Source organism: Sphaerodactylus townsendi, linkage group LG01 (genome assembly GCF_021028975.2).
Source record: "Sphaerodactylus townsendi isolate TG3544 linkage group LG01, MPM_Stown_v2.3, whole genome shotgun sequence".
In the NCBI taxonomy this organism is placed as follows: Eukaryota; Metazoa; Chordata; class Lepidosauria; order Squamata; family Sphaerodactylidae; genus Sphaerodactylus; species Sphaerodactylus townsendi.
The window spans coordinates 61,195,907-61,213,274 of record NC_059425.1 but is presented as its reverse complement, the minus strand read 5'-3'; the positions used below and the strand labels follow the sequence as shown (position 1 = coordinate 61,213,274).

The 17,368-nt window shown below is 42.0% G+C and overlaps 1 protein-coding gene across 3 annotated transcripts in view; it reads left to right on the top strand.

Moving 5' to 3' along the window:
* The first annotated feature begins 7,598 nt into the window (after positions 1-7,598).
* RAB3GAP2 (RAB3 GTPase activating non-catalytic protein subunit 2) overlaps positions 7,599-17,368 on the top strand; it is a 52,085-nt gene continuing 42,315 nt past the window's right edge. For 2 of the 3 annotated variants that reach the window (XM_048497965.1, XM_048497833.1), the window contains exons 1-3: positions 7,599-7,794; positions 12,524-12,591; positions 14,491-14,617. In XM_048497965.1, the coding sequence (XP_048353922.1) occupies positions 7,671-7,794; positions 12,524-12,591; positions 14,491-14,617 (319 nt within the window). In that variant the 5' untranslated portion in view covers positions 7,599-7,670. The remainder of the gene's footprint in view (positions 7,795-12,523; positions 12,592-14,490; positions 14,618-17,368) is intronic. The other variant, XM_048497894.1, reaches the window with a different exon arrangement.

Here is a 17,368-nt window from a genome sequence, read left to right as displayed (position 1 = left end):
TCTGATACCATCCAGGTTTGGTGAAGTTTGGTTCACGGGGTCTGAAGTTATGGACTCCCAAAGGAGGTGCCCCATCCCCTATTGTTTCCAATGGGAGCTAATAGGAGATGGGGCTACCCTTTTGAGCATCCATAACTTCGGACCCCATGAACCAAACTTCACCAAACCTGGGTGGTATCAGAAGGAGAGTCTCCTGAAGATAGCCTGAAATTTTGGTACTGCTAACTTTAACGTGACAGAGTAAGCGGTTTATCAGCGGAAAGGTGCGTTACCAGAGTAAGATAAGCGCAGTTGAAGACGGCTTGGCACGGCAGATGAATAATTCCACACCACACAGTAGCTTCACTTCAAAGAAGGAATTTTACTTTCAGGTGCAAGCTATATACAGTGAAACCAAGGAACAAACGGGCAGCATGCCTCGCAGTAAACAAGAAACCCTAACGGACACTGTCCACCGATAGTGCTCTGATTATATACAATCACTGACCAATCACTGTGAAGGTCACTGCACTGGATCAGACTGGTTTGGTTCAGTTGCATCAGGCTTTGCCAACTGACCCTGGATGACAGGTGCTGTCATTCAGATCACCATGATCTGTGCACAAGATGCGCACCATATTTATTTTGCTTCCCTGACACCCCTTCTCATCTTGTGTGCAGATTATTTTATTTACAATACATTTTACAAGGTTACAAGGTTACATTACACATCATGCAACACATTGGGTACAGATACAATACCAAGTTCAGGTAACAGGTTTCTATACTTTTGCAAAGTACTTGCTTTGGTTAAGATGTCTGCACAGTTATGTTCAGTAGGTACATATTCCAATTTAATTCCACTAACTAATTCCAGTAACTAATTCCGGTTTCCCCAGATTCTCCTTTTAAATCCACCCCCTTTGGCATGAATTCAAAGGGAGATTCTGAGGTCCGCAGTTTAAACGTTGAAAGTGGTGCTGTTTCAGGGTGTGGGAGAATCCACCCCAAAACGGCATCACTTTCAATGTTGTTTTAACTGGGGACCTCAGATTCTCCCTTTAAGGTGCATTTAAAACGAGAATCTGGGCTCCCTAGTTTAAACACAATTGAAAATGATGCTGTTTGGAGGTGGATTCCAGCATCACAGCGGCTGCCCATGCCCCCCCACCCCCGCAAAAACTCAGATTTTGCACTCGGCTCCATTTTCCCTAGCTACGCCTCTGCCTGGAGGGGAGGGCAGAAGGGACTGCCAGCTGCCGGCTGGGAGCCCAGCCGGTGAGGTGGGGCAGGGGAGTCTGCCATACCTGGCCTTGGAGAGCTGCTTTTATAAGCACTGAGGCCATGGGGGCTTGGGGAGGCATGACCACACCCCCAGGGGCAGGTGGGGGCATGGCCCAACCCCCAACCCCCCATAAAAAAACTATACCTACGTCCCTGACACAGCACCAGACAACAAGTGAAATGAAGCTTAGTGCACTGGCCCTCTTGGCAGGTAATTCCTAAAACAGCTAGTTGGTGGGAGCAATTTCAAAAGAGTAAGAGAGAACTTCTCTGAGCATCAGGAGAATTGGGAGGGCACTTCATCACCAGGCAGAGACTTGGGCAGGTGCTACTGCCTAGATGCCTTGAAGGGCCGGACAGAGCAGCATTCATGGCTTAGTGGGGCCATTCCACCACAAACCCTGTGAATGGGTTTTGGGTCAGCATTGCTCTCTGGTCTGAACAACACCTCTTCCCTTGTTAGTACAAAGTGTATTCATGGGCAGTAAGGTAAAAAGGGTAATTTTCCACCAGTGTCTTTTATTTCAAAAATTCCATTTCTTGTTGTTTCTTGTTGTTGCTTTAATTGGTTCTTATCTTCTATGCAATTAAGATGAAAAGTTCAAAGATTGTTTCCTTTGATCAATGGATAGTCTCTGCCATATTTCAGACATATGGGAGAAAGGGTTCTTTTTTATAGGTAATTAAAATCAAAACAGAAAACACATTTCAGAATGTAACTGATTTCCCAAAATGGTACAAAGGTCTTAGGCACCATGTTCATAACCCAAGAGATCTTTTCTACCAACTTTTAGGTAACTAGAAGAAAGGGTACCAGTTCTATAGGCAATTAAAATTCTCACTTACATTGAGTATCCCTGAAGGAATTTGCTTTGTAATTAAATCATCATTTTAGGGTAGACGTTCTAAAGGCCTTTTGTAAAAGCATGATAATCATTAACTCATGATAAATTATAACTGTGTTTATGTATTTACCTGATTGATACTTCCAGTTAATTTTTTATTACTGTTAGGTTTTTAGCTGACATTTAGACCTTTATCAGGCAAAACCTTTGTAATCTGAACATCTGAATATGTGGGTAATTGTTTTGCTCAACAATACTTCTTTACAGTTAAGTGGACACTTTAATCATTGAATCATGGACACAAGAAACTAAATTAGGGGTTTTTTTTGGGGGGGGGACATCAATATTATTTCATATCAAAGGAGCTGTAGTTCTATTCACACTTAGTTGCAGGAACCCTGAAAGTATTTTTAAGGGGGAGGTGTGATTTCCCAAGGTGGTCAGAACATGATGAATGCTTCAGATTTGTTTATTTAATAGGTAAGTAATAGTTATATGTTATAATATTCAATATTGTTTAAGTGAATTTATCACACTCGTATATAAACTTAAATAAGAACACAATGCATGTGCATGAAAAAAGTTTAAGAACTAGTAATTGTTCCAAATATTCAGACTGATCTCCTGAAATAGACAGGGTTCTACAGATGTGAAATCGAAATCTGAGAAATAGTGTAAGGCAGCTGAACAGAGAGCAAAAGGTGAGCTATGTTTTTGGGCGTTTAGCCTTTAAACCACATTTTTAATTGTGTGTGTTTTTGAGAGCCTGTGTGTGTTGTTGTTGTTATTTTTTGAGGGCCTGGGAAAGCTTTTGTTTGTGTGGAGGTTTTTCTTTGTTTTTTGGGCATCTGCTTGCCTCAGGCTTCTGAGAGGTGGGGTTTCTGGTGACTCATCAGCTCGATTTTAACTGCCATCCAGCTGGTAACATATACAAGCACTTAGGCTTATACACATAATGGAACTGGCTTGGCAGGTGGTCCTGCCAGGAATGTTTTGGCTTCTTGTACCATGGTCTGTGGTTTCATGAGCATGGACTACTGGCGAAGGATGGTAAAAGGTCTAGAATCCATACCTTATGAGGAGGGAGTTTGGCATGTTCAAGGTTCAGGAAAACAGATTCCACCAAAACATTAGAAAGAACTTTCTGACAGGGCTGTTTGACAGTGGAATACATTGCCTTGGAATGTGGTGGAGTATACTTCTTTGGAAGTTTTTAGACTGGATGGCCATCTGTCGGAGTGCTTTGACTGTGTGTTCCTGCATGGCAGGAGTTGGACTTGATGGACCTTGTGGTCTCTTCCAACTATTACAATTCTATGAGTGCCACCATCCACAAAGCGTACCCTGTCATACAGTTTAGGGACATGAACTCAGAATGTGAAGTTCTCACCTTTAGAGTCATCCCCTAGACCGAATCTCCTCTGAACTATAGTACTTTCCTGAAGAAGGTCAGGAGAGGAAGTGTACTGTGTCTAGATGGATCCACTGAGAAGGCTCCAATCAGTTCAAGTCTGCAGATATAAATATGCTGTTTCCAGGATTGATCTTTCAGTATAAGTAATTTGTGACTTTGTTGATGACTCTGGTTCTCCATACCTGCTTAGTAGATCTTGTGCCTTGCTGCTGCCCTGATCTTCCTTGCAAACTCCTGACTTCTGCCCTGTCTTGGGCTGTGTTTCTTTTCATGCTCATGCTCATGCCTGACTTGCCACCTATTAGTCTGGGCTTTATTACTCCTTCAGTCTCTGTGTGGTTTAATTTCTATTCACCATTGCTTCTCCTTCCTCTCCCTGTGATTCAAAATGGGGCTTATCTTGTTTTGGCCTCCTCACAAAATCCTTGCCTGAAAAATGAGTTTTTTATGACCAACAAAGGTTTTGGGGCACCATTCTAGACTTCCCTTTAATCTTCAAAGTGCTTTATATTTATAGTTTACTCTTATCTAAACCAGGGTATCATCACAAAAGAAAGTTCACACTTTGAAACTTTATAAGAAGATCTAAACCTAAGTTTTCCTTTTCTCCACACAGAGAATTTACACTTGAAAGATTCATGACGGTATTCATTCTCTGCTTTAACTCCTTCCCCTGTAATGTTCCCTATAAGAGGAAGAACTGAGCTGTGATTCACAAAAGCTCCTATTGTTGGTCTGTAAAGAGTCACTCCACTTTTGTTATCTTCACAATATGCTAGTGAAGTTGTAGTTATGGGTAAATTAAAACGTGTCTTGAAATCTTTCGCACACTTCCTCAAAAACATAGAGCTCTACTGTGCCACAGAAGATCCCTAAACTGCTTTCTGCCACACTATAATAGTGTAATATTAAGTATTAATCTCTTAAGTGACTGGTGTCCATGCTTATGTCCTCTGGGAACTGACAGAGTAGGAAAAGAGTTGCCAGGTACTCTGTACATGCTCAATGGCATTCTCATCTTTATCCTACAATCCCATATGTTCCAAACAGAGCTCTGTGAAAGCTGTAATGCTACACTATATACATCTGTTGAGGGATAATCTGACTAGAATAAAGTTAAATGTAGAACCACTTGTTATTAAGTTAGATTTTACCTCACATCTTTTCTTGTCAGTTTTAGTACAGCACTATTCCTGCAATAAAAACCTACTTTCTATCTGTACAGTATATTTCTATTTCACTTTTCCTCCAATAAGGTCAGTGCAAATACAACCATGGTGACCTTGGTCAAAATTAAATTGTAGTCAGAAACAAATTTACAAATTTAAGTCAGAAACCTAATAACAAATTTAATGTAACATATCAAATGCCTCACTGGACTCCAACAATAAAACAATAAGATAGCATAAAGAAAAAACAACTTGTGAGTAATGCACTATACTACAAATGAATTACAATCAATGAGGACGCCAAACAGATAGGAGGAAAACAAACACTTATAAACATATACAAAACTTATTTGGGGAACAAGTTTATTACAATGCACTTGCTACAAATAGAGATGAAACCTCTTGCAATGTTAAAGTGCAACTCACAGTGCCTTTACAATTGGGGAAATACCCCCTTGCAATGTGAACGTACAAATGCCAGTGCAGTCCTTTTCAGACTGAAACAGTGTTAACTAATATATAAGTATAAACCATCATTCCAAATGCGTACACAATTTCATGGTTATACTTGGATTTGGATTGTTCTATTCGTGTTGCCATTACTTTATCATTCAAGAAGCTCAGGGCAGCATATATGGTGGTTTGTTTTTATCCATTTTATCCTCACAGCAAAGTTGGGTTGAATGTGATTGGCACAATGCTATCTAGTAAGCTTCATTGTGATTTGAATCTGCGCCTCCCAGATCTTGCTTTAGAATTCTAAGCGTTATTTTACTTGGATGTAGTGGATTTTCTGTTTTGTATGGACACGTTCCAGTAGTATTTTCTCCGGACGCTTTGCCTGCATCTGTGGCTGAAGATGCCAGCCACAGATGCAGATGAAACATCAGGAGAAAATACTACTGGAACATGGCCATACAACACAGGAAACCCACTACATCCTAGTGATTCAGGCCATGAAAGCTTATTGTACTTGTTTACTTGCTTTATCCCACCTTTTTCATCAATGGTGATCCAAATCAGTTTATATCAGAGCAACTGTGGTGTAGTGCTTAAGAGCAGGTGCACTCTAATCTGGAGGAATTGGGTTTGATTCCCTGCTCTGCCGCTTGAGCTGTAGAGGTTTATCTGGGGAATTCAGATTAGCCTGTGCACTCCCACACATGCCATCTGGGTGACCTTGAGCTAGTCACAGCTTTTCGGAGCTCTCTCAGCCCCACCCACCTCACAGGGTGTTTGTTGTGAGGAGGGAAGGGCAAGAAGATTGTAAGCCCCTTTGAGTCTCCTACAGGAGAGAAAGTGGGGATGTAAATCCAAACTCTTTTTTTCTCCCCCATTTTATTCTCATAACAACCCTGAGAAAGATAAGGAGCAGCAGTGGCGTAGGAGGTTAAGAGCTCTTGTATCTAATCTGGAGGAACTGGGTTTGATTCCCAGCTCTGCCGCCTGAGCTGTGGAGGCTTATCTGGGGAATTCAGATTAGCCTGTGCACTCCCACACACGCCAGCTGGGTGACCTTGGGCTAGTCACAGCTCCTCGGAGCTCTCTCAGCCCCACCCACCTCACCGGGTGTTTGTTGGGAGGGGGGAAGGGCAAGGAGATTGTAAGCCCCTTTGAGTCTCCTACAGGAGAGAAAGGGGGGATATAAATCCAAACTCTTCTTCTTCTTCTTCTGAGTGTGCAGCTGGCCCAAGGTCACCCAGCAAGATTCCTTGATAGAGTGAGGAAACAAACCAGGATCCCACAGATCCTACTTGGACACTCTAAGCATATACTACATTGACTGGTAACACATATGAAGCTTTGTGCTAGTCACACTAATGACCTGATCTGAGTGCTGTCCACTCTGGCAGGCAGCAGCTCTCTAGGGTCTTATACTGAAACTGCCTTATACTGAAATAGCCTATTGGTCTATCAAGGTCAGTACTAACCACTTTTGACAGCAACCTAGAGTCCCACATAGAGCTGTTTCATATCACCTACCACCTGATCGTTTTAACTGGAGATGCCAAAGCCTGAACTTGGGACCTGCATCATGTAAAATAGGTACTCTGCTGCAGATCCATAGCTCCCTTCTGCCAAGGAAAGAAAGGTCCTTTCAAACAGCTGCTGCCAGTATCAGTGGTTAACAGCCAGTGACTAAAAAGACCCCCCCCCTCCCCATTCAGACACAGTAAACTTCTAAATACCAGTGCCAGGAGACCCTTATCTTTTCAAACTTCAATTATGTTTTAACTCTTAGGAGTAAAGTAACACATCAGTAGTTTGCTACGTAAAACTAAGGCATAGTAGAGTAATAGACTACCCAAGAGACTGAAGAAAAATGTACCCAAACTCTTTAACAGAGGCTTATTTGGATGTTATTTATCTCCATACAAAGACAAGTCCATTCCTAAAAATTAAGGCTTTATTAAAAGGACAGGCAGTTTCTTTCCTCCAAGGTGCTGGCAGTCTTATCTAGCGACTGTCCAGGAAAGTAGTCAAAGTCACAAACCTACCACTAAGAGTTTTTGCAAAATCAGTAAATACACCTGCTGCCGAAAAGACTTCTTCCTTACTTATGCTGCAAATGCGCAGAATTGAACATGCCAGTTAGAAATAATTGCAAACAATCTCCGACTAAACGTCCGACTGAACAAAGACAGGCTAAATTACAAGCCACCCTACGAAAGAGTAATCCCATTGAACCTCCCGTTCAACACTTCCACCACCGCATCACGCCGGCCAACGAAACAAGCCCCGCCCCTCACTGTCCGTCCTCCCTTGCATCACGTGCCTTAGTCCGAGTCGCTTCCATAGAAAACCAGAAACCCCGCCCTGAGTCACGTGATCAGCCCTGTCGTACTGCTTCGCCACCCTCTCTTTCCCGTACGAGCTTTCCTGTTTACGCATGCGCATCGGCTCCGCTTCCTGGTTGGATTGGCAGAAGGGCAGCAGGTCTCGGGCCGGGGGATTGTCAAGATAGTGAAGAGGGGCGCTATGGCCTGTGCCCTCGTTCCTTTCTGCAGCTTCCAGGACCTGGAGTCGGCCAGGGATTTCTTGTGTTCGCATCTCCGACAGGGCGGCGCTGGAGCTACCGGGGGCGTCAAGGAAAGTAGTTGCGGTGAGTGCGCGTGTCCGGCTCCTGCCGTTGGGTGCGGTGCGGAATGAGATGTTGGTGGGAGCATATCCCAAAATCAGTGTAGTAAGGAGTGAGTTAGTTTCTTTCTCACTGATAGGCTAGATCTTTACTTGCAGGGTTTTTTTTTTATGCGGGAAGCAGTCAAAAACAGTGCGCACCATCTGCAGCCTGAACACACGTGAGTGTCTTACACTGAATCAGAGTATTGGTCCATCACAATCAATGTTGTCTTCTTAGACTGGCAGGAGTTCTCCAGGTTCCCAGGCGGAGGTCTTTCACATCATCTACTATGTAATCCTTTTAACTGGAGATGCTGGGGATTGAATTTGAGACCTCTGTCACTTGAAATGCTCTGGCACTGAATCATGACCCCTTCCCTAGCCCAACATGGTGCTACTGGCTCTGCCTCATTCTGCTTCATATGTGGAGCAAACCTTACTTAGATTGTGTTGAGGAGGGAAGTAGTGTAGGTAGTCACAGGTAGCTGTATGTGATGGTAAGGGGAATATGGGACACTATACTCTGTGACCTGATCTTATGTTCTTTATATGTTCTTATGATCTGTCTGATAAGCAGTGAGCTGAATATTTAGTGCTACTGGTTGAAGTGACTTTTTGGCTTAATTGTGTGATTATGTAGAGGATTTATGTCAAAATGGACTATCCATGCAACCTTTCTAGTGATGGTTTGCAGATTCCTATTGGATCCTACTGATAGAGTTATCCTTGGAATTTAGATACAACTAATTGTGTAAGGTCATTTCAGTGGTTATTCTAAATGTAAAAATAATGTATTGGTACAAGTTCTCAGTTGTATTTCCCATGTATTATGTTCAGCATCCATCAGGGGATCAGGTTCCTAATGTGCAATTGACATGTCTTAATGTAGCTTTCAAGGGGTAAGTTGTATCCAAGAGATAGGATGATCTATAAGTAGGGTAGTTGTGTGGATATTCTTTACAAACTGCAGATGAGTAGATGAATTTGTGCCTGGTTTTCAGAATGCAGCTGAGAACTTGCATGATTGACAACATGCACACACAAAACCCCTAATGCATAGAAAATTAGCATGCTAGCTTACCCTTCTCTCTGAGATTTTTTTTTTCTGGGTAGGATTTTTTACACACAGTAATATGATTCCCCAACTGCAGTCTAAAGTGATTCCCCAACTAGAGTTTGAAGTTGTGGGTTTATTGTCTTGTGCGCTATTTATGAGGCTAGAGCAGAGATGCTAAGTAGTTTGCTTTTCTCATTTTCAGGGATGAGGTCTTCATATCTCTAGGTCTGTGTGATACATTGTATTCTTCCATGAGTTCATTGGCGCAGAAGAAGAGTTAGATTTATACCCCACTTTGCTCCACCTTTAGGACTGTTCAAGCAGCTTACAGTTGCCTTCCCGTCTCCACTGAAAGACTTCTGAGTGAACTGTGAATGGCCCAAGGTCACCCAGCAGAGTTCATGTGAAGGAGTGGGGAATTGAAGCCAGTTCTCCAGATTGGAGCCCGCTACTCTTAACCACTACACCATGCTGCAAAGGGAACAGTATTGTTCCAGTTTTAACGTGCAGGCAATTCCTTGTTTTTAACTAGATTTGTCTGTACTAAATAAAGTTTTCTCTATGTAGAGTGCTTAAATAAACTTGAATTTGCTCCTTTAATTCATGTTCAGATATGCATTGCCTCTTTTAGTACACTTCTCAGAAGAAAGGAGAAAAAATAGTGAATGATATAATAATTCAGAACCTTAATTCTGCTGAAGCACAATTCAGTCTTCTTTCCTCTATTTTAGATCTCTTGTTGATCACACTCTGCAGAAATGGCAGCTGTTAGATGAGTAACTCCAAATACTTGACTGAAAGGAGTTAGGTATTTCTATCTCACCTGTGAAGATGGAGGCACAAAAAGCAGGACTTGAGAGGCAGATCTTGAGTGACAGTCTGGACAGTATGGGAGGAGAGGACCCTTCTGTTCTTGCTCCTACTGATTTAGTCACCTTGTTATTAAATTGTTTTACATATATGCTTTATTGAAATGGAGTTACATTTATTTAAGAAGGGCTAGGGATTGTAGAATAGTCAAAACATTTTCCTGTTACAAAATGAAGAGGAGTGACCCTTGAAATTCTGCGAAAGTATAGTAATCCTTCTATAATGCTGTAAGACAGATCTTGGATGATAGAGGACAAGGATTATTGGTAGAAATAAAGAGTTGAATCCTAGGCTCTCTCTGGAATTCAACACTGTCTAACATTCTCATTAATTAGATGTCAATTCAAGCGTAGATTAATTAAGCAGACTTTTCACTAAAGGAAAGCTTTCTTGGGCAGAGCCTTGAGCAAGTCTAGGTTTGGAGGCGGGATGCTAAAAGCAGTGGAGGAGGGTATCAAATGGGTGAGAACTCAAGGTGAACAAACTGCAAGCCAGAGCTGGTGCACGCATTGCAAGCAAGCAAACAAATAAACAAACAGGGAAGGTGGAAGTATTGGTGAACTGCTCTACTTTCATAACTTTTCATGTAATATGAAGTGAGATTTGCTAAGAGATCTATAAACTCAAAATGATTTCTTGGAGTACTGTGGGTGTATTACAATGAAAGGGGGATTTTGAAAATCATGAGTTAACTCATGTCTCTCCTGATCTTGCTTCTGGAGTTATGAGAGCTCCTTTCTTCAGCTTAAGCAGGAAACTAAATGATTTAAGCCATGGCATGGGTTTTGAACATGCAAGATTTGCAAGGACAAAATAGTGGCAGGTCACAGGAGGTTGAAAAATGAGTAACAGCAAAAGGAAGGCACCTCAAGATTTTAGTAACTCATAGTTAGCTTGGTTTTATAAACCCAGCTTTTTCATTTTGATAACTGGGCAAGTATAGAAGCACTGGTATTAATTTTAATTATAAAATAATTTGATTAAAAATACATCAACAAACAACACTAGAAGAGGGGCCAGCAACTGTTGTTGGGGACACAGCAGACAAACCCCAAAAGTCATTGTCTTCTGGTAGAAGACACCAGCAGAAGGAGATAGGCAAATTTTCCTGGTGTGGGAGTTCCAACGTTTGGTGCTATAATGAAGAAAATCCTTTCTCGGGTTTCTACCCATCTACCATCAGGTGGCGTGGGCAATAGAAGCAGGACCTTTGAGGATGGCCACAGTCTACAGGTGGATTTATGTGGGAGAAGGCATTGTTTAAGGTATCTTGGTCCCAGACTGTTAAAGGTCAATACCAGCACCTTGAATTGAGCCCAGAACAAAATAGAAGCTAATGTAGATGGAAAAAATCTAGAATAATGTGGTCACTAAGACCCATTGCAGGCAACATTCTGACTGCAGCATTCTGTACCAACTGTAGCTTCTGTATAGTCTTCAAGGTCAGCCCCACGTAAAGCCCATTGCAGTAAAATAATCTAGATGTTACCAGGGTATGCACCTCAGTGGCAAGATCTTTTCTTTCCAGAAAGGACATAGTTGGCTCACCAGTCAAAGCTGGTGAAAGGCACCTATGGCCACTGCCACCACCAGTTTATTCAACAGGAGGTCCAGGTCAAGGAGTACCACCAACCTGCGAACCTGCTCCATTAGGTGGAGTGCAGCCCCATCAAATTTTGCTTATACAATTTTGTGTACGTTTAGTCATGGGCATTTTATTATCATCCCTGAATTGATTTGACTGGATAGCCTCAAACCTGATCAGAACAACTGGAAAAGGCAGATTAGCTCTACTGTAGTAGTTCAGCTGGCTGGCTAGTTGTTCAAACCCACATAGCTTAATGAGGCCACATGATCTACTTTGAACAAAATTTGAGGGAAGAAAAATATTCCTTGGTAATAATAATCCAAAATGTTCAAAGCCAGTTTTCAAAAAGATACAGGTTGTGGTAAATAGTACCAATTTGAAGCAGAGGCACACCCTTCTAAGTTCACTGAAGTCAATAGATGTCAAACAGTATAAAGATGTAGACATATATAAATCTGTTTGGGATTGCACTGTTGATAACAAAAAAGTATTACTTTTTCCCCAAGCAGAAGGTTCTTCTGTTTTATTTTTTATCCAAAAGTGTTAGTTGTGATATGTCAGTTGCCTGAATAGATGTAAAAAAAACCGGAAATGGAAGAAGCTACTTCCTGTTCAGTATATTTGAAAAACGTATACTCAGAAGTGGCCTTGGCATGCTGCAAAAATGTCTAAGGATCCTGAAATGTTAGCTGGCAACTTGCATGTGGCAGGAGAGCCATGAGGAAGCTAGTACAGACCTCAAGGTGCATCTGAATGACTTTTGACCCATGAAGCTGAATGCAGCCTGTGTTAGGCCACAAAATGGTGTAATTAATTTTTTAATTTTGCTTTCTGCCTTTGAGTGCAAAGTGAGGGTGGTGGATTGCCTGGTAGAACCCAAATTATGTCATTACATCGCATTATGTGTAATGTCTTTGCAGCAGTTGCAGCAAGAACCTTTCTTCCTTGATCATAGGCGATGAGTCACAGCATTCTGCTATACCAGCATCCTTGGGATAATCTTCAAGAGTAGTTTCATGGGCTTTCAGACCTTTTAGCTGGAAGGTGATAATCAACACAATGTGATTATTTCTTGATTTACCATTAATTGCTTGTCACAGTTCCGTAGGCACTGAAAAGAGACTTTTCACACTGGCATATACATCATGGTTATGGTAGGCTAAACTAAGCTACAGTACTTTAATCTTTGTCCATTAGGTAAGGCTGCAAACTGGGAAGATGATGACTGGGGAGCCTGGGAGGAAGGAGGAGACGTGCAGGAACCTGTAAGTCTATCTTTTTGCTTCCATGATTAATTACGCAGTCTGTAGATGGATTTCCTTTCTTCAGTGCTTCCCACAGTAATTGCAATAATTCCTGTAGAAACATTTTACTTAAGTATCCAGTTTACATGGTCAAATCAAATCAAAGAACCTTTATTGGCATAACAGTGTCAGGTATTATATACACAGGTCCATAAAATACAAAGAAAAAAGAGGGGAAAGTTCAGATTTTGCTCCTAGAGCACTGTTTCATATATGAATCCAAGTATTTGGCAACTGCTTCATTTACATCACTACCGGGGTTGTCCAACAGAAAGGAAATATTTTGCCAGTCAGATGCATTTTTAAGTAGCAGGGATGACAAATATTTAACTCTGGGTACAGCGTAAAGTGGGCAATAAAGTAGAATGTGATCTATAGAATCTACACAATTCCTGTTACATATACATAGCCTTTGATGGTAAGCGGTTTTAATAAATCTCCCTGTTGATACGGCTGATGGAAGGGCATTACAACGGGCCAACATCATTGCTCTACGGAGACTGGTTTTTGTGGTGTAAATATTGAGCCCCCTTGTTACCAGTATAAGTGATGCCCAGTGCTAAAGGAGAGCAAGTCCTGGAAGTCTTTTCAAGGGGGAATCTGATGTTCCTGGTCAAACAACCTTCTCTTCAGAAGTTGAAAAATCTATTTGGGAGGTAACATGGCCAGAGAGTCCAAAGAATAGCCAAGTTTCTTAATTTTGGTTTCTATAGTTCCCCACCATTCAGAATGACAAAAGGTCTGAAGGGCTTTATAGGACAAAGAGGCAGCATCACGGTTGAAACAGATGCGCAGCCAAAATTTGAGCGTAGCAAGCCATGCTCTTGTCTCTAGGAGATGTTGCCCAGTTTTGAGACACAGAGTGGCATAAAACATAAGGCACACAGCGAGGCATTCCCAAGAGTTTAAATAAAAAGTGAGATTGTACACGCTCAACTGTGTTGGACCAGGAGCCTATCCAAAGTGGGACTCCATACAGTAATTGCTGGAACACCTTGGTGTTGAAAACTTTTAGTGCTGCAGGCACGAATTGATGGCCCTTGTTATTAAAAAAACATAGAATTGCTGATGCGCTGACCATGGAGTTTGTAATAACATGTCTCTGTGACTGGCCCAACCCCCTCTATAATGGAGGTGCACTTCTAAATATTTGAAGCATTTGACCTGTTCCAATTCATGTTTTCCTAGCATCCAGCGGGATCCACCACAACCTTAGATTTTTGAGAGTTGAGTGTCAGACTATTGTCAGTACAATATTCATTGCAGGTCATTGCATGAAGGAGTTGCTTCATGCCGATTTTAGTATACGACAGCAAGACTGAGTCATTGGCGTATAGTAATAGGGGGATTTGATATCCATCTAAGTTTGGGCAGCGTGAGTTTACAGATTTAAGTATGCTTGTTAGCTCGTTTAAATAAAGATTGAAAAGAACTGGTGTGAGAACACAGCCTTGCTTTACTCCCCTGGAGATAAATATTTTAGGTGTAAGCAATCCCTCCTTATTGCATTTGACTTGACAAACTGTGTTGTGGTGCAGCACCTTGATGAGGAAGATCAATCTACTCTCTACACCCATTTTTTCAAGTTTAACCCATAACTTATCTCTTGGGACAGAATCAAAGGCCCCCTTGATGTCCAGAAATGCTGCATACAGTGGCCTTTTAGTTTTGTCAGTTTACATGGTGAAATCACATGTTGTTGCATAGAATTTTCCTTTCTTGTTATTGGGTTTAGCTAATTTGATAGCTACTGTACTGAGGAAGTCATAATACTATGAAAATATTCTCATTTGCGGTTTCCTCAAAATTTTTCTTTTTGGTGTACATTATTATTATGATGTTGAAATTTACTATGTTTAGGAAGAAGAAGAAGAGTCTGCTTCCAAGATACAGGCAAGTTCCTGGCTTCAGGACTGTGTTGTATCCTTGTCGCCAACAAATGATCTCATGGTAATAGCTCGTGAGCAGAAAGCTGTGTTTTTTGTGCGTAAGTATTCTGTATGTGTTTTGTATTCATGCTGTTGTGATGGTGATAATTGCTGCTTTTGGATTAAATGGCCTTGGAGCTTCTACTCTGAGGGTTAGATCCAACAGAACATTTCTGCATGTGTCTTTCTCACCTCCCTTCTCCCACTGTAGCCCCAAATGCCCCCCTCATCTGATTCTTGGGAGCAGTTTTTCAGGGAATGGAGCATTTGGGGTTGCAGTGGAAGGGGAGTGGCAAGAAAGTCATGCACCATGGACAGAAATTCTTCTATCTGTGAAAATGCTCTCCTGGATCCAAGCCTATATCTTGAATTATCTTTATCTACAGGTTCTTGTTCCCCTTGTTCCCCTCTGTATCCCTTTATTTCTTCTGGGGAGTTGATTTAGAGTGAGAGCTATAAAGGCAAAATATTTCTTTACCTTTAGCAGTTACCGTAGTTAAAACTGACATCGCATCTCCTACAGCAAGTACAAGTGTAGATGATATACATGGCTTGGAATATTGATTGGTCCATTTTCTCAGATGAACTACTTAGGGACTTGTATGTGTGCTGTGTTTGCTGAAGGGTGGTATGATGTGATACTGATGTACATACAAAAATTGTTTGCAGTTAAAGTAAAGAGTTGTCCAGTGGAATATAACTTGGCAGAATATTTTATTGTTATGAAGGTTGCATTCTGTACATAATATAGTTGTTAATGCTGATGCCGTGTGAAAAATGGTTAATACTCTTGTGAGGAAGCAGTTCATCAGAATGTTAAGGACAGCTTTGCGTCCTTTAAAAATTTGCATCCCATCATTTCATGAATGCAAGATTTCTTCCAGTATCAGAAGTTGAAACCAGTTCGTGATAAACCATGTAAAAGAGCATCATGGTCCAGCATACAAACCAGTAGTCATTCTTTAGAAGCCAATAAGGTTTTACAATTTAGCCATCTTTCCAAAATTTGTTCCAATACCCATTCATACAATGGAATTCACAGTAAGAGCGCAATCCAGTTCTTGGGGGTGTGCTGCTGTGACTGGAGGCTGCATATGCTGCCTCTGATGGGCTTTCCGGTAGCATGGGGAGGGAGAAGAATGCAAAAGGGCTCCCTGCCATCAGAAAGCCCACCATAGGGCCTAATGGATTTAACCACCCAAAAGGGTGGCGTAAGGCCAGGGCTGTGGCGCAACTGACCGCAAAGCCAGGGTGGAAGCCGACTAGTGTTGGCTCCACCCCATGGAACACCCTGGCCCACCCCCTCATGCCAGCATCTGTTATGGATGCCAGCACTGCTCTGCAGTGGCTTGGCCGTCTGGTGAGGCTGCCCCTTATGTGACCGGGGGTGGGGCAGCGCCTGTCCCTAAGCATATTCCCCCTCATCTAGATTGAGCTGTCCATCACCCACTTTCCTTTGCATTGCATGAATGAGAGATATTTTCTGTTTTCTAAATTGCATTTTTCAGTTCTTTGAAAATTATTATTCTGCTTAGTAGCATGTGGGCCCTTTCAATCTCTAGCACAGGGGTAGGGAACCTTTAACACTCAAAGAGCCATTTGGACCCGTTTTCCACGGGAAAAGAAAACACTTGGAGCAGCAAATAATTTTTGACATTTAAAATAAAGATAACACTATAGATATTGGGGTTTTTTCTACCTTTTACTCCGCTCATTCTGAGAAGCGCATGGATCCGTTCGGCCTGCTGCCTGCAGGGCAGGCAAGGATGGGGCCAGCGGCTCGGCCTTGCCGGCCACCGGGAAAGCACCCACCCCGCTCCAACGGGGCGGGTGAGAGGGGAAGCCCGCGGCACGGCGCAGCCAACCGCGGGCAGTTGGTGCGCCCACCCTGCTGCCTGCAGGGCGGGCAAGGATGGGGCCGGCGGCTCTGCTCGTGGAGCTGCAGTGCAAGGGCAGAAGAGCCGCGTGCGGCTCTCGAGCCGCAGGTTCCCTACCCCTGCTCTAGCAGAAGGGGAGGAGAACTTGCCTGTTTTCTTGCGTGTTCTATAGTTTTTCACTGCTATGTGACTAGAGACTTGCTTGCACAGCAGTTGAGAGGAGCTGTGACCTCCCTTCCTGCTTCATCTGGAGATTTAAAGAGGACCATCCATATGAGAGATAACTCATAATTTATTTTCCATTTATTTGTGGTGGAACTTGACGTTTTGCTTGACTTTCAAAATTGCTTGTGAATCGAGGGTAATACCAACCCCGGACACAAACTACTATACTTACGAAGGACTTCGACATCCCCTTCGGGGATGAGGCGGCCTATAAGTCTAATAAATAAATAAATAAATAAATAAATAAATAAAATAAAAGAAGTTCTTCTTTCAAACTGTTTTCTTTGAAAAGAAATCAATGCTTCAATTGACCTGCTCTGAGATAATTTTAATTGCTTTCTCTATAGCAGTTGTTTAATTATGGGCAGAAAGGTCAGCTGTAAGAGTGGCAACAAATAAGCATGATTATAGATGTAAGTGGAAGAAGAGCATTATCAATTTTAATTTGTGCAGAAATGTGACTCAGTAAAGGATTTTTAAAAAGCTCATGAATCACTTGATTAAGTTTGGCTGGCTTTGATGGCCTCGCTCTAGTAAATTATATGTAATAATTGTTTCAAAAAAATTGTTCTTTCCTAAACCAACTTCCAGCAGTTGTTCAACATTTAATAGTACCTGGGATAAAGTAGTAATTTCTAATTATACAGTGATCACATTGTGAAAATAACAAGACTAGAATGGTTTCAAAAACATCTGTTTACACTTTGC